This window comes from Mytilus californianus, unplaced genomic scaffold, assembly GCF_021869535.1.
Source record: "Mytilus californianus isolate M0D057914Y unplaced genomic scaffold, xbMytCali1.0.p SCAF_7, whole genome shotgun sequence".
Lineage (NCBI taxonomy): Eukaryota > Metazoa > Mollusca > Bivalvia > Mytilida > Mytilidae > Mytilus > Mytilus californianus.
The window spans coordinates 79,239,736-79,261,171 of record NW_026262723.1 but is presented as its reverse complement, the minus strand read 5'-3'; the positions used below and the strand labels follow the sequence as shown (position 1 = coordinate 79,261,171).

General features: G+C 31.8%; 1 protein-coding gene across 1 annotated transcript in view; it reads left to right on the top strand.

Annotated features, from left to right (window-relative positions):
- Positions 1–5,856, top strand: part of LOC127708376 (adhesion G protein-coupled receptor L2-like) — a 39,922-nt gene extending 34,066 nt beyond the window's left edge. The window contains exons 21-26 of the mRNA XM_052213240.1: positions 179–239; positions 1,244–1,329; positions 3,157–3,283; positions 3,711–3,752; positions 4,489–4,599; positions 5,230–5,856. Coding sequence (XP_052069200.1) covers positions 179–239; positions 1,244–1,329; positions 3,157–3,283; positions 3,711–3,752; positions 4,489–4,599; positions 5,230–5,370 — 568 coding nt within the window. The 3' untranslated portion in view covers positions 5,371–5,856. The remainder of the gene's footprint in view (positions 1–178; positions 240–1,243; positions 1,330–3,156; positions 3,284–3,710; positions 3,753–4,488; positions 4,600–5,229) is intronic.
- Positions 5,857–21,436: the final 15,580 nt, after the last annotated feature.

Genomic DNA, 21,436 nt, shown 5'->3' with positions numbered 1-21,436 from the left:
TAAATTGTAGGGTAAAAGCAATATTCATTCGATGTTAGAAAATATAACGTTTATTTATTTGACGAGTTTTAGAAACAAGAGAAAAAAAACCAGGCTCGAGCAATATTGTATATGTAATTATGTAATGGTGTTGCATTGATTAATGCTGTCTTTTATGAAAGTTCCCATTTTTACGTAGGTGCTGGGTTGACTGGGATAACTTGTGGCTTTTCTGTGGGCCAGCTGTAGGGATCATTGCGGTGAGTTTACTACTGTTGTTGATAGAATAAGTTAGCAGCCTACCATTCAGATGAACAATTTAAACAGTTCATCTATCTTTGTCTTGATCTATCAATATGTCAAAGATCGCGGTACTTTTAATGTTTTCTCTCAGATCACAGTCCTTGTAACTGCCATGATTATTTACTTGATTTTTGTAATAACGGTTATAATTCCTGCGTCATATTAAATCTTGGTCTTCTAAGAAGAAAGAAAAATACTTTTGACGCTCAGTTTAACTATATCTTGCTTACCCGCAAATATTTCTAGTTTCTGAACTGTCCAACGACTGACCTTAGTTTTGTACCAGTCGAACTAAGTTAATAAATGACATTTGCAAAACAATTACTTCTCGTCTTTGACGTCAAATGAGTTCTGTTGTGAAAAAAAACAAAGGGAAACATTATGTTTCCTGAATTGATAGACATACACGAATTTGCGTATTAGTTCAGGTTTAAGTTTTTGCATGATTCACTTCAGTAGCATAATGAATTCTGTGAAAACCCGCTTCTGTTTTCTACGTGTTTAAACATGTAGACCTAATGTATTGTATTGATATAATCAACGACGGGTTCATGTGATTTTGAAGTTTGAATATCAGGAATAATAAGTAAAAGGGAAGAGAAAGATACCAAAGTGATATTCAAGCTCATTAGTCGAACAAAAACTGACAATGCCATAGCAAAAAACGAAAAACGATCAAAGATAAACTACAGTATACAAAACACAACATAGAAAACCAAAGACTTTGCAAAACAAACCCCACCAAAAACCGGTGATAAAAGATTGCATGTTATTTAAATTACAAATTAACAAAATATGCTTTTTCGGGTAATTTGGATACACTGAAGTGTTATATAGTATGATCAATTACTGTATAATGAAGATATAAATACGGGTGCTGTTTCATTTCATAGTATACCAGTTTATGAAGAACAGTTAGCTCTTTTTTATGATTCTTAATTTTTGAAATTACATATTTTAGGTAAATATAATGGTCATGATATTCACAGCAAAAGAACAGAATGAAAATTCTTACACAAAAAGTGAGAAAACCAACAAAATCATTACGTAAGTAAAAGATTTTTCTACTGTATTATTACTTTTACCAGCAACAGTTTATTCCTTGAATTACTATTGTTGCCTTGCTTTATGTGAGTCCGGTTACACGATATGTTTTACAGACAGGTTGTATTATCTTATAGTTTCTTGACATTTGTGATGTTCTACAATTTTCTTCTTTTTGTTGCAGCTGCTGCTGAAATGTAGCGAGTTCATTGTTCTTTCTGTCTAGAGTAACGGAGTTTTTCTACATCGTAATTGTTGAAAACATGTATATAGATTTTTTTGTATATAGAATGCAGATATCGTATGGAATACGAGTTTCAATCATGTCTTGCAACAGTTTGACAAGTGTTTGCTAGGTCGGTGTCTCCATCTTGTATAACGCACTCTCTAGTAGTTGTAGAATTTTGTGTTGTCAATTCTTTTTCATTTTGTGAGCGTTTCTGTTTGTGTCTGTTTGACAGATATTTATACATTGGTGTGAAACTCAAATGTCTTTAAACTTCAGTATATAAACAGCCATATTTAACATCTTCAAACACTACCTGAAACGTTTTTCGGATCGACTTAGAGACTAGCACTTTGTCATACCTTGGATTTGGTTTACAGTCAAAATTTAAAATCAAGTTAGTAACAAATAGCTGCAAGTGACATTTTTATGATTTCAAGTCCTAGTATGTGTGTCACTATAAATAAAATTAGAATTATAATCCTTCCAATGCGTATTTGATCGAAGATTAAAGTGACAGTAGGAGTTGCTACTAACTAAACTTAACCCTGGTATAAAACTTAAACTTTAAAACTGGTTTCCCTTAAACGAAACAAAACACAATTGCCAGCCTTGGCTAAACTCTATTTTTCATTAATGTACTTTGAGGAGTAATCGGGAAAGTTGTACAGAAGAATTAAATGAACATAATTTATCTCTTTGGATAGAATCACTATATTATTGATTTTCAGCTTGACCTGTGATATTAATACAAGTCTATTAATCAAGACCGGTATTTCCTGGGTTGTTGTACTTGAGTTAGTGTTTTATTGTCGTGTACCACAAATGTCCTTCTTCATTATCGACTCATTTGATCAAGAGTGTATTAGATGAATGGTATTCCAAAAACAAATGTAGAGCGCACTAGTAATAATACCGGTAACATACGTTCATATTATGCCGAAATGGTATTAGAAACTTTTCAGAACAATAACACATCATTGATCAATTACATTTGAGATAAAATTATTTCAAACATTAGAAACATTTATCTTATTTGATGAAGTGGGTTATTGGTCGGGTCAAGTTAATAATTTTATAACATGGAGACGAATGGGCTGTGACAAAGTATTTGGACTTAATTTTATGGATAAGGAATTCTAAAATGATTTAAATTCTAAGTGATAATACACGACGAAGACAACCCAAAATGTTGATCAGACTACCATTTAACATGAAGACCCATGTTTAAAGCCAACAGCATTAAAACAAGCTGCAGCACTGTAAATTGCTAGTAGTGGAAGGGCAAATGTTGTATGATAAAATAAATACCAAGGTAACTGTTTTATTTTTATTCCTTTGATTCGGGACTTCTGATTTTGAATTCAAAAATATAATAAAATTCTGTTTTAAAACAAATAGCTCAAGTAGAAAAAAACAGATTTCTATATCAGTCTAAAAGGAAATTTCTAAAAAAAAAAAGGAAATTTAGTAATTACCCATTTTGAATCTAAGATACAGGACTACAACGTATGAATCTTGACCCTGAAGGTTTCTCTTTTATTGAAAAGCATGTAATATATCAACAAAGAAATATTGTTCAACCCTTTTCTTATATTTTGTAGAATCCACATGAGAGGACTCTGGACACAATTGATATTAGTTACAGTCGTGTGGTCCTTTGCATTTATCTCTCTTAAGATGCATGATGCCATTTTGAAGTATCTGTATGCATTGATGAATTGTCTTCAGGTCGGTATTTGATACTGAATTTCAATTTAAAAAATACATTTAATCAAAATATCTAAACGAAAAAATAAATAAATGAAATTACAAATCAGAATATACACAGATGTCTTTTTTGTTGTTGTAATGGGCTGCTGTCTCCTTGGTGCATATCCCAAAATTGCTTTTTGGAATAAAAAACATACATAACATATTCAAAGAATTATTATTCATTCAACAGGATTTAATTTAAAATCACAATATATTTCTTTGTAAAAGGTTAATTTTATTCTTATAGAGCAACAGCAACTGCTTCACTGACAATTTAAACTGTGGCTAGTAAACCATATATATTAATGTATTATAAAGGAATACATGTTTTAACTTCAATTGTTCTGAGGTATATTGTTTTAACTTCGATTGTTCTGAGGTAAATTGTTTATCATACTTTCAGGGTTCATTCTTCATAGTATTTTACCTGTTTCTCCACGAAGAGGTGAGTAATTGTATCATTTCTTCACATAAAACATCATTTGTATCAAACTTCATACAAAGTTCCTGGTCTGGACTCATTTTATCTCTCCATGTGTTCAGGTGTTCATACATCGTTTGCCTTCTAATTGTATTTCTCTAATTGTTCAGTTGGGAAGGTTAGTACATAAATGAGCACCGAACGCAGCCATTTAATTTGATTTAAACAACAAGAAGGTGTCCATATTACACGGATGACCCACTCGCACTATTATTTTCTATGTTCAGTGGACCGTGAAATTAGTGAAACTCTAATTTGGCATTAAAATTAGAAAGATCATATCATAGGGAACATGTGTACTAAGTTTCAAGTTGATTGGACTTCAACTTCATCAAAAACTACCTTGACCAAAACTTTAACCTAAAAACTTTAACCTGAAGCGGGACAGACGGACGGAAAAACGAACGGACGCACTGACCGAAAAACATAATGACCCTAGGTGGGGCATAAGAATTAGATACTACGCTGAATTCTTAAAACTACCATTCTTTCGCGCTCTTATATTCAAATAAATTTGAGAAAGTGCATTGTTACTTGCAGTGGATTTTAAAATAAAATAAGTAGCGCTTTATCACACCTAGTGATCAATAGAAATAGTAAATTCAGGACGGCGAAAAAAAATATGCACGATATTCAAGTCATGCATCACATTTATCTTTTTACTTATAAAGTTTCAAAATGTTACGTTTCTTTTAAACAGATCAGCATCATATTAAAATCAACCAAGAAAACAAAGACATTGCTGGTTCAAGGTCCGGATACAGATGACAGATCAATGGGATCGGGAACATCTTTTAATGTAATTGAAAAGGTACAAATATAATAAGAATCAAATTTTAAATGAAAATACTAGTATTCATTTTTACGGCGTTTCATGTGCATTTTATACATTAATAGATCAGTTAACGAATATCTGGGATTTTGAATTATTCATATATGATCTTTTTTAAAATTAAGTTATATATGCAATTGAACGAGTAAAAAGTTCATAAAAAAATCCGAAATATCAACGAATAAGTATAATACTTCGCCTTTCACATTTGGTTAAAAAATGTGTCTCATATTTTATTCGTTCAGAAAATTACTGGTCAACAATGTTGCCACTTTGGATTTTCAAATGGAGCAGAATTCCGAATTAAAGGTATATTATCAAATTCACTTGCAAATAGATAATCATAGTGTCCATACACAGTGTCAATCAGTTCACATTTGTTACCTAGAAAAATGTCTTGAAATAGAGCAAGCAGTTTGAGAACACGAACTTTTTTTTTCAGTTTGTGTGAAACGAATTTGAATTTATTAATCTAAACAAGGGTTAAATGTCTATTGAATTTCTCTTGTATTCGTTTTAACAAGGGTTAAATGTCTATTGAATTTCTCTTGTATTCATATTGACTTTCCTTTGATTATTTTCTCGAAAAACAATTTTGTTTAATTTCAGGAACCTCTCGACAAGATAAAACTGACAAAACGTAGTCCACCAAAGTCTATTGAGAAAGTGCGTAAAAGAAAACCGAAAATAGAAGCAAGTACAGATGAGGAAATTGAAGGTTCAGACTGCGAAATGATCACAACTGTGTAATACAATCATTATTTAATAAATCTACTTTTTTAACCAAACATTGTAAATAGCGGATGATGCATGCCTAGTGGGAGACGCTTATCCTGTTGACGTATCCGGTCTCGCTCATTGGTCTCGCTCATTTTGAGTTCATACGATTCCCTCAGTTTTTGTTTGTTACCTTTATTTTTCTTTTTAATCGATTTATGAGATTTGAACATTGATAAACTACTGTTGCCTATATTCACAAACCGTTCTCTAATTTTAGCTATAGCTAAAAAGATAGTGTTTTGTCTTTAAATAAAAACATATACAAAACGTAGATTTCTCTAAGAGCTCTTGCGTTATTCTCCGACTTTTACTCTTTACGTATATGATCCCTTACCGGCTGTGATTTCTAGACTAATAGACGAGTGTAGCGTGCTTTACAGGCTATGCTAGCCATTCGAAACCATCTTATTTATCACTCCTGATTTTAATGGTAGATTTCTCAGATTTTAAAATAAAACTTTGTTACTGATTGCATGTGTCTTTTCTTGTTAATCTGTCCGCCTGTTTAGGTGTATTTGATTTTTCTAGTTCGTGCAAAATCATTCGTAGGATTTCGATTGTCAATATTCCTTTTATTTAGTTTGTTTTGTGTTTTTACCGTAGCCCACGAACATTTTCTTCGGAAAATGCCTGTACCAAGTCAGGAATATGACAGTTGTTTTCCATTCGTTTCGAAGGTTGAGATAGACTACGGTACCGTTCGATTTTTTCAGTTTTTAAGGTCTCTCTCCTTTTTGAATTTACCTATGAATTCGGTATTTTTGTTAATACTTTTTCGTTGTAAGAACTCATAAAGAACACATAAATAATATGGCAAATAATATGAAAAAATTATAATAATCATAATTTCAATAATTTAGTAAATTTTACGATACCATATTCAACAATTTTTCAAAGTTAATTTTAAAAAACACAATGTTATTTTGTTATCCTTTTGGTGGGAATACATTCCATTCAAAGAAAAAATGGTCATCTATTTAATGCACAAAATCTAGATGTTAAAGGCAAACTAAATTCAATCAGGATTACTTTACTAATGCGAAAATTGAAATCATCTGAAAAAATCATGTAAAACAATTTAGGAAATTTACAAAATTAGAGTTAATGGTATCTTTTGATTATTTCAAGTAACATTTTCAATGAATTAATAATTTATCATAATCCACGAAGTCTGTCCATAATAACTATGTCATTTAGAGTTTTGTAAAGCTCAATCAACTATTATATCACTGCCATAATTAATATAGTTTATTGCTGTCATCCATCTGTAGACGTTTTCAAAATGAATTGTCTTATTTCATTAGTGCTTCAACGTCCACACGACTTCTATCAAAACGTCTTGTTTATTTATTTAAAATAAGAATATGGTTATTAGCTCGAGATCTAAAACGAAAGCACGTCGTCAACAAATGAACAAACATTGTCGACTTGTTATGCTGATTAAGGTTAAGACATTGCTAACAATTTTCATAAATGTTGTTTGAGCGGAAGATTAAAAGGCAGTGAGTCGGTGATGTGTACACGCTATCTATTTAACACCATCTGTCCTCTCATATGATTGTATGAAGCCCTTCAATAACAGACTGTTGGGGAGAACCACAAATAACAAAACACCAATTCATCAAACAAATTGTAACAGGATACCTTTCCATTATATTCATATTAAAGATATTTTAATCACATTGATATTTAATTAGTGGTTTTATGCAAATTAATATTTCGAATTAAAGTCATTTAATAGTTATTTTGGTAATTTATTTAAATATACGTATGTGTATTCCGGTTTAAATTGATAGAAATAATTGCAAAAATTCGAAGTCGATACTTCCTTAGGAATAGAATAACTTAAACTCAAGTCTTTTTTAGATTATGGGTAACATTTTTATGTATTTTTCGTACATTTTAAATTTTACTTAAAATGGTGAAAATTAATTTTGTTATTTTGACATCAGTAATAGACATGATAGATGCTCGAACTTACAGGAAATTGCTATTTCTGTATTTCAGTTGTGTGAAAGTTAAAATTATAATATTACAGCTGAATCTTAATGTATAAATGTTTGAAAGACATAACACCCTATAGCATTCCCACTTATTAATTAGATCACAGCTTTAGTTTACTGTCATTTTTGTATTTGCTGTGTGTTGACGTTTTAAAAAAAAAATGCTTTTATTGGACTTAAGTAGTCTTCCAGTTATCAACTGCCATTTTATAGTCTTGTTGATTGTATATTTGGAAAATGGTAAGGCATAATACAATTTAACATAGAACATAGTTAATATCAGATAACATAGTCATATGGTATATTCAATTTGAAATATAAAAGATGATATGAGTACAAGAGTGTGTGGGGTATGCAACCAAGCAGGGACAGTCTATACTAGTATAGAAAGTCCCTGAACCAAGGGACAAAAATAACCAATAGACATCGAGAGGACAAGATACAGCCTTAAAAATAGACGGATATCTACACAACATGTTAAAATCTGCAACCCCATATAAAAGTTGTGAATAAATTAACAGAAACAATAAAAAAAAAAAATGTCAATTCAACCAAATTCTTCTTATAACAAAAACATCAACATATGAAATACGACAACTACTGGTAAGCATTCTGACTATTGACATGTACATGACAATGATGTGGAGTTAAAAAACAATTTTGAGATCATACCAACCATCCCCCTTTTTAATCTTGACCAATACATTGAAAATCAAAAAAACATACGTAGAAGGACATGACATAAAAACCAGTACCAGGAAAGGCACTTAACTCTGAAATAACGGTATAATAAGGTAACAAAAAAACAAAATTAATAAATCATACCCTATTAAAGATTGCTTGCATCCATTAAAAGATAGTCAAAATTATAACCTGTTGATAGAAATGTCTTCCTACACTTAATATCGGTTGCTGCACTTCATAGAGGATTTCATACAGCAACGTAACAAATAGCAAATGAAGACGTGATCTTGGACAATCCTCAAAGCAAACTATTATACAGAAAAAAGAAACATTTTATTATTGCTTCAAACTGTAAGCGTATTGATATTTATCCATAAATTATTCACCATACTACTCAGGTTAATAATATTGAAGTGAATGAGGGTAAGAGTGTATTAACATTCAGTAATAAATTTTGCATAATTCTATCTCAATATTGAATGATATTATTTATCTTAAATATTTCATTGGTTTCTGCAATTTATTGTAGGTTTTAATGACATTTAATTATTAATATGTTTACTATCTGAAGATTGTTTAAAATAGATTGGAAAACTAGAATATTTCAATTCTGATGTTAAAAAAAACATAGCATGGAACTAGACATTTTGCGGTATAATTCCTTAAAAAAAGTACGGTGCCATGAAAGAGTTGTTGGGATTGCGAATAAAGAGAATTCACGACGACGGCCTGCATGATCTATGTACAAAACAACAAACGAAAATCAAATATGGTATACAGCAACAAATGACAACCACTGACAAGTATACGTTGTGAATCGGTTTTTTAAACGTTGATTATTGAAATAATTGGGAATGAAACGGTCTCTTTGCAAATTAATGTGGATACTAAGTTTGTTTACATTCATTTTATAACAGTCAGTTCTATAAGAGTAAGTCAAACTGCTGGGAAAAAGCGTCCTACCTTTGACAACTGGAACTCGATCACATACATACATATTTCTCATGTGAATTGTTTTCATTTTGTCATGTAAAGGGCCTTTTATAGCTTGCTACGCGGTATGGATTTTGCTCATTGTTGAAGGCCTTATGACGACCGATAGTTGCTACCATCTACGTCATTCGGTCTCTGGTTGATAGATGTCTTATTGGCAATTATACCACATCTTTCAATTTTTATACGTACCGAGGTAGAGTGTACCATGCTTATTTTGCAAATTTTGCACATGAGATCACCCCCGGTTTTTGGTGGAATTCGTTTTGCTCAGTCCTCGGTTTTCTATGTTATGTACTGTTGTTTGTGTTTTGGTCGTTTTTAGTTTTTTGCAATGGCATTGTCCGTTTATTTTCGACGACAGAATTTGAATGTCCCATTGATATATTTCACCTCTTTTAATACCGTGTTATCGATGATCAATCTTTTAATTGTAAATGATGTCGATTTACCTTCCCCAATACTACGAACAAACACCAGAAAATCTGAGTATCTTATTTGGCATTGTATTTAGCAATTAGATGTAACGATTTCAGCAACAGTGTGTTGTGTGCAGATTTGAGCGCCGCTTGATTTTTAATTTGCGCATAGACGCATGATATTGTACATTGTTAATGGACAAATGATACTGTGAATTGCTTATGATCGCACTATATTGTAAATTGCATACGAGGACAAGAATCCTAATTGATATCATGTCAGTACCATATTTAATCAACATATCCTTCTTTATTCCTTTACATACATTTGATCGTTGCTATTGAATGGTCAGTATTAAGATTAATGTCAATCATTGACAACATTCTCCTAGATATCTTACAAAACAAGCCTTTGTGACACTAATTTGCTGGTCAGTATATCTTAATATACCTGACAGGAAACATCGCCACCAAACATTGTAGACATTTATTGAAATTTATTCTATTATTTGCTCTGATACAAATCAACAAGCAATATGCAGTGACATCTGACTGTCTTTTGAGACCCAATTGAGGAATGTGAACGGTCAGCTGTCGGAATAATCTTGCTCAATATGTAGTTACTTCTTGAATTAAATCAATTGTTTTGGTAGCAATGAATTTATAAACTTGTTTATTGATAGGCAACATTAAATTTTTTATTTCGTAATTCAATATTGTATTTTGAAACGTTCCAGTAACACAAACTGACAATTAGCGCTAAGATAAATATTCGCCGCTATTAGCTCCTAGTAAAGCATGTTGTTTTTGAATGAATTAACCAGGGACGAATTTGTAATACTTTCTTTTAATCAAAATGAAGTTGGCAATGAACTTTATGCAATAGTGAATTGTTTATTTTCACAATTCATAATTTGTTATGATTAGATTTTTAGGGAGGTTTGGGTCTACATAAAGTTGGTATGAATACTAGCACAACTCACCAAAAAAGATAGAAATAAACTCCAAAGATATCTTAATACTAATGAAAGAAATAAAAAACTAGCACAACTCCCAAGATGAAAACTAACACACATCAAATGAAAAAAACGTGTGAACATGTAAACAATATTCAGTTATACAAAAGAGTAACCACGGAGCAAAACAAACTGAAAATTATGGGCAATCATAATCGAGAAAAGACGGACAACATCATAGCAACAAAAACAAACAAATAAATATAGCCTACACTACAAAACCATACACAATAATCAGATTGAGAAGCGTGATTTGAACCAAAATATCGGGGAAGAACTCAGTTGCTCAGCTGGTAAACACTTCCATTTGTTGTATTGTTTGTGCTGCTCATGGCGAGTACAAATCCGGTGCCAAGTCGAGGAAAGCGAAGTTTAGTAATTATAGATGAGAACAGTCGTTATATCATGTTTCCCATTTCTAGCAACCAACACATGGACATTAAATTTTAACGGTTATGGGTATAATATCATCATATTTTCAATAGACTTAGTAATCACAATTTAATAAATTCGGCATTTTTGTGTTCTTTGGAAGATGTTATTTTATGTGTCATATAAAGAGTCAAATCCATTTTAGCTGATATTTACAGATTTATTTTGACGTGAATCCAACTATTACAATGGGCTTTTTGTCTTTTTCTCTGTTGTATACTTCCACTGTCCACACAGTACATGTACATGCGTCAAACCAGGATCCTTTAATATTCCAATGGATGTTTTGTCTTCGTTTTATGTTCGATTTTCGTTTCATATCACTGACTTGTACATGTATTAGGGTGTTGGTTAGCTAACATAGAGATATTGGCCTACGTTCATGGCTGAAAGGCCTCACGGTAACCTGTATGTCTACAGATGTAAGAATAATAATTTAAATAAAAATAAGGAAAATTAACAATAAAAAAGAGGCGAAAGATACCAAAAGGGCATTCAAACTCACAAGTCGAAAATAAAATGATAACGCCATGGCAAATAAAAAAACAAAACAAAACAAAAGACACACAACAGCATAAAAACACAACATAGAAAACTAAAAACTGAGCAATAAGGATCGAAAAGTCGGCTCTCTTGTCGTAAATTTTAGTGTAGAGTTTTCCTAGTGAAACTTAAATATCTAAATGATGAAAAGGATAAAATTAGTCAATTACATGGGGTTTATTTCCACAGAATAATTAGGGAATTCTTATTTTTTTAAAGCAAAACATATCATCAAGGTAACAAAATGTGTTAATATATATTTCTATTAAATGGAATTTAGATGGATCTTTACTGAGTTTGTTGTTTTATTTAAAACACATCATTCTATTTTATTTCTCAAGCAATTAATTGGGATTGTATTTCATTTAACTCAAAAGGGTCTCACCAATTTTGTTCAAAGATTAAAAGTTATTAGTTATAAAATTAATACAACTTTTGACAAAAATATTTTGTCAATTTTCTCTAACCAGAAATTATATCAGAAATATGCCTATTTGTAGAATTTACTTTTAATTCTTGTAGAAACGAGATATTTATCATCGTTATGGAAAATTTCAGAGTAAAAATAGACTGACTCTATTTAAGAACGTGAACAAATTGACATAACTTGACAAAGAAAACTGAGAAAATTATGGGCTGGTTTAAAGAAACAAAGTTAACGAAAGTTATCTTTTATTTAATTTTAATGTCGCATAAACAAATGTTTGTTTAAACAACACTAAACAAAACTTGACCACTGTCGAATTTGATGTTTATTGTTTGAAATCGATATCAGACGTTGACTCTTACTGTGCCAATGGCATGCGCATTATAAACTAAAAATATACATGTTGCACTTAGAATATATAGTATTATACATTTATCTTAACATCATTAATTATTCTGATTGCAGAATGTTCTATGTAACTGAGAACAAACATAAATGAGTTTGCTCTGTAACACAATTGCATAATCTATTACTACTCAGATTGATGCTTATAGCAAACAAAGGGCTAGTTACAGAAACATCAAATCTAACCTATAATATATTGTACTATGTCCTAATGACAATTTCGTAATGTGATTGACATCAAAAATCGAAAGATATCGTCCACAAATTTGTATAAATAACGCTTATCCGCGTCTGCAAATACGTGGCGTAGATCGCCATCACAGATATAAATTATTGTGATGCAAATTTAGTAAAGCGTTGTATTAGCAAAAAAACATATTAGTTTAGATATTCTATGCTTAAATGTCAATGTTTGGTGATGAATTAACGAAGATACACGACCCCTTTTAAGAAACTAGACAACTTACTTATACTTGTAAAAATAAATGTCATTTCTTTACGGAAGAGAAATTACTTCATCAAGTTTGTCTTTTGTATGGCGCTACATTTAATCTTTATTTCGTATGACATATCTCATCTGCGAGTGCAGTGTCAGATTAAAGCCAGTGAAATACTCAATAGAAGGACATATTTTTACATCGTCTTAATTAGCTCTTTGACAGGATCAAGTGACACAAGTCTGGGAACCTATTTATCATTCTTTTCCCTTTTCCTGGGATTAAACTGGTATAAAAACAACTCTTTCTTTAAAGCAAAAGTTAGCTTTTCCATATCAATCGGTAAATAACAATTACAGTTGTTGCTCAAAATGTTACTACTACTAGTATAATACATAACTATGTCTTTCGAGCAAAATGTTAGCTATTTTACTTTTACCATTGAGCAACATTTAAAATTATCGCTCAAATGTTCTCTCTAATTTTATTTTATGCTCTTCATACCGTGTCTATGGCTAATCTATCTTGTAAGTTCTTGAAAATTCATACACACAAAACACATTTAGAAACGCAAAACATTTAGGAAAAAAAGATTATCCATTGTCATTACTTACTATACATAGTTTGTTGGAACTTTAATCACGTGATACGATTATTGCCATCAACTGCAGAAACTTAAATAAAATACACTGATGTTACTAAATGGAAAAAAAATAAAGAGATAAAATAGAGGAAGGAAATGGGGAATGTGTCCGAGACAACAATCCGACAAAAGAGCAGAAAACAGCCCAATGCTACCAATGGGTCTTCAATGCAGCGAAAAAAATACCGCTGGTTCTTAACAATAATGTATACAAGTTCAGCGAAATGGACGCCACATAAAACTCCCAAATATACAAATGAACCAAAATTTAAAAAACACACAAGACTAACAAAGGCTGGAGGTTTCTAAAAATGCAGCGGGGTTAAACATGTTTTGTGAGATCTCAAACCTCACCCTATACCTCTAGCCAATGTGGAATAAACAAACTCACAGCAAAAAAGCCCAGTAAACACTCGGTTTAAAGGAGTCCGAGCTCGATGTTAGAGTAGGTAACAGAAGAAACTAAGCAAAATGACAATGATAAACATAAATTAACAAAAGACTACTAACAGTTACTTACATGCCAGCTCCAGACTTCTATTAAACTGGTTGAAAGAGTTTGTCTTCATCATATGAAAATCAACCACAATCCCTCCCATGAAGAACTAGAGTTGGGACTATGCTACCCGAATCTCACAATGATAGATTGTCCCCGACATACCCACTATTAATGTTGAAAATATAAGATGTCATAGTAATCGTACAGCAAAGTTTAATATTTACTTTCTCCAGAGTCCTAAGTAATTTACCTAAATATAACCTTGTTTGACTCCTCCTTAAAAATGTAGCAGGGGTTTTCATGACCCTGGCTGATCCTCCAGGACAGGAACGTACATGATAAATAATATTACTGAAAAAGTTGTACTACAAAAAATATCATCTAAAATAAGTGTACTACAAGTTATCCCAATGAAACAAAAAATGCGCCGCAGGTTTCAGCATTTTCAGTCATTTTTAGTACGGATCAGTGACCTTGGCCAATGACCTATATATCTAAAAAAAAAAACAACATAATCAGCAAACGTCTTTATCTTTCCTATCTCTTCAAACTAAAATGTTCATTTCAATCCAACAAAGGAAACTCAAGTTCATACCAGGAAACTTGTTTTTTTCTAAAAATAATTCTGCTTTTTATTTATAAACAGCGACCTTGACTTTTGAGCTATTAATCTTAATTTCCCCTTACATCTATTAAACGTTCATTCATACTCACCAAAGCATGGAGGGGGCTTACCCTAACACTAGCCAAACTTGTAAACCCTAAATTAAAAATGGTTTCCTATACATTGTTCTTGCATCAAATGAATGCTCGAGGAGAGCTACAAAAAGGAATAACGTGGTCTATAAACGAAGAGGCGATATTGATAAATTGGTCGATACTTGTTTTTATCGTGACAATATAAATATTCCAAAAAAAATTGTTACTGGAATTTTAGTCGTTTAATTTCCTCGACTTCATGAAAGAATAAAACAAAATGTAAAAGAAATTACTATAAATTTTCCTACTGTTATTTTGGTTGGATACCTGTTTTTATCGTGTCGAAATTAATATTATTCTACAAAATATATGCCACTGGACGTTTAGTTTTTTTTTTCATTTTATAAAGGTCTATCTCCGTGAATAGATCATGCTTCAAATATTTGTCCCTGGACATTACACGCATTCAACATGCAACCATTGCAAACAATTAACCGATCTTTGTCCAGTTCTTGGGAATGGAAGAATAATATTAATTACCTTCATAATTGGTATTATAAAATGTTTCCTTCTTATCACAACGTTAAAACTCCTTTGAAACTACACGTCAGTTTCGAGTTAGAGGACAGATAAACATCGAATAAAATTTTGCATCACCCCTCCCCCCCCCCCCCCCCCCCCCCGTAAATGTCTATCGAGCCTGAATCCTACGGCAACAATTCATTTAAATGTACCTGTATCTGACATACAAATCCAACTGACATCTGCTGCATGTGCTAATTTTCTGGAAATCAGATATAGTATCATGCTACTATTTGATTGACATGTTGAAAAGTACAATAAAGTTTTATTGGTCAGCATTTACCTTTGACATGTGTCATAGTCCATTACTGTTACAAATCATATATAGCCACGCCTTACTCATTAACATATTCGTGAATTAAATACGTTAATTCGTAAAAGGCGTGCTATATATATAACATGTAGGACTCTGAACTTCGATGGTCACGCTGAAGTGCTATTGTTTGGCGCTGAAATGCGATGGTGGAATTGTGACGCTATCTTAATGATAGCTAAGCCGAAGTGCGATGGATTACATACATTATATTTTCAATTTGTTCATATTCACAAGTCGATATAGACATCAATTTGTTTGTTATAGCAAATTTCAGGTTTTTAAGTACTAGTAAACCATCAAGAGATGGCAGCAAAATTGAATAGGACAATCATCATTTAGTATAAAATCAAGGACATACACAATATAAAATATACTCTTTTATTTCAAATGTTGCAAACACCGTTTGAAACGATGTACATTAAAAGTATAGAAGGTATAGATGAAACTATAACATTAGCAGGGTACCTACAGATGATATCCAATCGATATACTATTATCACACAATCCTGAATTGGCTTACTAGTATTGCAGAAGGATATTTTTTTTTACTGATTCTTTTCTTTCAACCATACACAAAGTTTCCATCGATACCGAAATGCCATAAATGTTTAATGGATAGTAATGAATGCCTAGTAATGAATAACTAGTAATCACTCATCATATAAACCATCTCACATCAGCGAAAGGACCATCACACTTCGGCAAAGACCATCGCACGTCAGGGTAACCATCGCACTTCAGCGTCCCCATCGCACCTCCGAGTCCTACATATATAGTTACGTTTATATCCTGAATCAATTTATTTTGTACACAGCATGGACTATAACCATTTAACAAATATAAATAACGCCAAAAATTATGGCTGATTCATATATAAACTCAAATAGACACTGATGTATAATGTAAATGTACAATGTAAGTGTAAAACATGCATGCACTAAAATTATGTAAGGTGACGACCATCTGATTTCGGGGTAGGATGGGGCTCGTGGTCAAATATTCATTATATCCTTTTGCTATGTAGGCTTATTCATTCGTGCGACTAATCATTCATTCATAAAACGGGAAATAAGCATACAATTTGAATCATTGAAATAAGGGAGTATTGGTAGAAAAAAAATTCGCTGAAACCAGTCCATTTCGACTCCATTTATATCTTTAAACAAAATGCTGATTGTCGATTGATAGTTGGCAAAATGGTCGAGAACACTAAAACAAAATTTTTTTAAAGTCAAAAAGTAGGTTTTACGAAGTTGGTTGACCCAAATGAAGGAAAGGACACTGAAGAAGATAGTATTTGAATAGGGTAGAAATCTTACCTTATACTAGTATTCATTATGAGACTGAAATTAACTTCTATCATGTCAGTTGATACGATTGAAAAAATCATAATTGATGGGACAATACAAAAAGTAATATTTTACCATCACGAAAGAAAAGATACAACTCAGCAATCTGTAGCATTGTCATCTGTTCATATGCCCTAATTAATTTCATAAAAAATAGTTTGATTGATCGGTATGAACACAGACAGCGTTTCTTACAACACTTTGCGTCAAGTTATCTTTAAATTTATGGAAATGGAATTTTATATGACAATGCAGACACACTATTCCGGTACCTACAACGAACATGCATAAGAGAAGATTGATATAGCAAAGGTAACAGGAGTGATTCAATAGTGCACAAAGGATAGCACTGAACAACGATGAAAGAGAATAAAGACTACAGCAAACTTAACTTAGAATAACCAGCTCATTGGGAATAACTTAAGGCATATGGTGATATCTTTTTTTTTTAGGGGGGGGGGGGGGGGGGGGGGGCGGAGATTTCGCACTTGATTCGCACAACATGCACTATCACTTGTTTTCTTACTTATATGAGCTTTTAACTTATCTATCTCGTTGAAAATCTGTCATTTCAATTGATGGTTAACTTATTGTATTATTTTATAGTGATAATGTTGTATAGAACGTACTAATTTATCACGGCTTCTTCATTCGTGCATCTTATAATTGAGGTTAATGTGCTTTGGTATTTAAGATCTAGTGTGACGATAGCTACGTTTACTTGTTCATCCCTTCATATCCATCTGGTATGGTTTATGCTCCTAATTTATTCAAAATATTGAAAAACAGAGTAGCTTTTAATAAAATTGTGGCCTGTCTTGGCCCAAGTTGTAATTTCATTGATTTTTTATGGTTTGAGGTCCGTTTTGACTCAATTCAAACAACGTCAAGGCTTCTTTTTCTACTTATCTTGTGTTAAAAAATCACTTTATACTGACATTATTAAATGTACCTTCCAATCCCGAAAAAAAAACCCAACTTTGTATCTCAAGTTTACTATAACCAATAACAAATTTCTGTAAATATCCTTATCTTTCTACCAACGTTCTTCCTCTCACCCTCTTTATCGTTACGGTCTATCAATTTGAAAACAATTTCAAAGGCAAGATACATAGCTTGCCCTTTTTGCATGTTTTAGGATAAAAAATTGCAAGAATTAGATGATATTGCAGTGTGTGAACATGAATTTGAATTGTTTATATTTCTAACATTCGATACTGTTTAGTAAGTCCTACCACTGACTCCAATTCCCAGTTAACTTTAAGTCCATTTATGACAAAAAGTTCCTGGATCATAATGAAAATCTTGTCAAATTGTTCTTGATTGGGTCCATATTTAAAATGAAAGTATTCAAATGAAGACATTTCTGGATAACATATTTCAAATCTCCGATCGGATCGAACGTGACTGAGTATTTATACATCCCGCAATATGTAATAGTTTCACTGAAAGTTATGAATAATTTGCATTATGACTTCCGTCACTTTTCAGCTATAAGCATGATAATTTGCAGAAGAGATGCTTGGAAATGTATTGTGAAACAATTGAAATAATAGATACCCTTATATATTTTCTTCTCAGTATACTTTTTATATTTTTTTCCTCATGATATAATTCAATTATCCAACAATTATATCTATTTAAAATTCATTATAGGGCAAAATGATACAAAACATGATGTTGCCGAACATCAATTTGTTATAGTTATAAGACGAATGATTAACAGACAGTTAAGTTGAGAGTGGTTTGTCAATACGACTAGAATTCCTTTCTGTTATGGTTTCTTTTTGTATCTAACCATATTTACGATGTTTTATACTTTGATGGGTATTCCAATTCACTATAATTTTGCTTTTAGCTCTAAATATGTTGTATTTTCCGACTTATTAGTCATCGTGATAGTTTTAATGCCTGTAGCATTATTTAATGAAACGGTCTATATTATCCACAAAGTTTTTATTTAATGGAATTACTGTGCCATCTTGTTTGGAAAGCAAAAGGTAGATTCAATTTACTGATGAAGTAAATGCTAGATTAAACGCCAATGTTGTGTTCAATTTGACGGGTTTGCTTGCTTTACCAGAAAATGTTTTACAGATGGAATTATAGCCCACAAATTTGCCAGTAATCATACATCAGATGCACGGCACATTGAACACATTTCGTCTATTGATCACGGTGCCGTTCTTTCTACATTATGATTAGTATTGGCTACCGTAAATAATGGTTTAAATGTAGAAAGGTGCATTCTAGAGCAATCATTCATCGCGTCTGTTTGATAGATGCAAGCTGGATTAACTAAAACATTTGTCATCTTTGCAAATTAAATTCATATTGCATACGTCTTTACTTAACGAACATTTTCTTAATCAATACTGTTCATTAAAAAATAAGGAAATTTTTTTCCGGCGTTATCTATAAACTTCATGTTTGGGCATTCTAAACGCGCTAATGAAGATGACCGACAAGCAAATTGAATGATTCAATCCCGACCTTATGGTCTAGCATGCGGTAAAATAGAGTGGATATAGCCAATTCAATATTTATCTTCCCGAGCTTTCTATGAGAATCTTTCAAATTGCTGATGGGAGTTTTGACTATTACACAATCAAATTAAATGAATGTGTAATTGCTTTGAAAAATTCATATGGTTATCATTAATCAAAATCTGCTAGAAACATTATTACATGTAACCTTTATGTAGAGTAAGAAGCTTTCTTTGGTGCGCTATTGATGGAGGAACAGGATGATGCTTAGCTCTTGCATAATGAAAAGACAAGTATGTTCATTTATTACATGAAGAAGGGTCAAAGATGTTTCGCATTAATCGTTATATTTCTTAACGAGAACATTTCAAGATATTAAAGAAAATATGATTAATTTATTAATTTTCAGATGTAAATGTCAATTCGATAAATAAGAGTAATTTATTACTTTGAGACCGCTAACCGCAAATCAGGATCATATCATATTGAACAAAAAAATTACCCAGCGCATAGCTGTTACATTGAAATCTTTCTAGACTGTGAAACCAGTCAAAACTTTATATATTCTACGTGTAGGCGTCTATCATAATCTACCTTTTAAACGACAATAGATTTTCTTTTGATGCAAAACGACTGATACAATTCTTTGTACCATAACACCATTAGATGCCCACAGACCAAACATATCTTCATGCTGAAAAGCTAAGTTTTTATGGCATCGCAAATTTTCCAAATGTCATTTTTGCTGTAGATGGTACCCATGTGCGTATCAAAAGTCCAACTGTTGATGATATCTTGTGCGTAAACAGAAAAAAACACAATTCGCTCAATGCAATGGGAGTTTGTGACTCAAATTTGAGGTTTTTAAACATAGTTGCAAAGTGGCCTGGTTTCAGAAAAAAATGGACTTCTTTTCTTACTCATGCTGATTCAATAATGAAATCGAATGGAATCAAGGACAAGACGAGTTTATATAGCTTAAATTGCAGCAATAAATAACAGCCTCCAAAAAAGTTTTTTTGACAATTTAGTTCAGCTGTTGTATGAAATGTATTTATCATTCTCAAAAGTATATGATAATGTATCTATTAGTATTAAGTTAAAACTTTATTTTGCGTTAATTTTTTTTTTCATAAAAGATGCGACCTCCCCTCCCCCTTTTACAAAATACATTAAAATAGATTTCATTGAATTCTCTTGATATTTTTATCAATAAAATAAATGTGTTAGGATGGTCTTATAGGATGGTCCTAGGAAAATCGTAGTTAGAACTGTCCTAAGACCATCCTAAATAATGTCACAAGACATAATCTTAGGAAAAATCCTATGATACTTTCATTGACTTGGCCCCAGATGCTTTTGAAGGAGGTGCTGAAGTTTTCCATTTATTAATGCTTATACAAAGGCGGTTGATTTATTAACGTAGAAGGAACGCGTGTTGCGCGCATACAATATGTATAGTACTGTATCTATATTGTGCATTACCTGTAAAATGAATCCGCGGAAATGTAAACAATATTGCTGACACATCGTGAACAAATGTTATATATCTATATACAATTGCACGCAAATGTTATGCTCTCTTTTATAAGAATCTTGTCTATAATTCTTCTTTTACTTTACATGTTTGCGTTATATATTATATAACACTCTGTCTTAAAATATCTGGAACTACCAGAAAACGAAAAAAAGCTGAAAACGTACGAGGTATTTTATGACAAACTATCTGCAAAATTGAAAATAGATAGCTAAAAATTTAGTACAAAAAGTAATCCTTAAAGGGAACATGCGTGAATTGAAAGATATTGTAAAGTCTATTTTAAGTATTTTTTCTTTAGTCCATTACATGTATTGTAACTCGCGATCTTTGCACAATCTATCACATGGGGTTTAACATGGATGTCAACTTTTGCTTATACAAGACATTTTCATTTATTGTCAGTTCGAAATTGAGACATTGTTTGTGCATCTCAATGATATTTCTTGAAAATAGTGAAAGCACACCTTTTTATCTTTAATTTAGTCTATTTTATTGAAAGAAAGGTTTTGACGATGAAATATGTGAATTCTATGCGACTGTCATACAAGCGAGAAGTTTAGCTA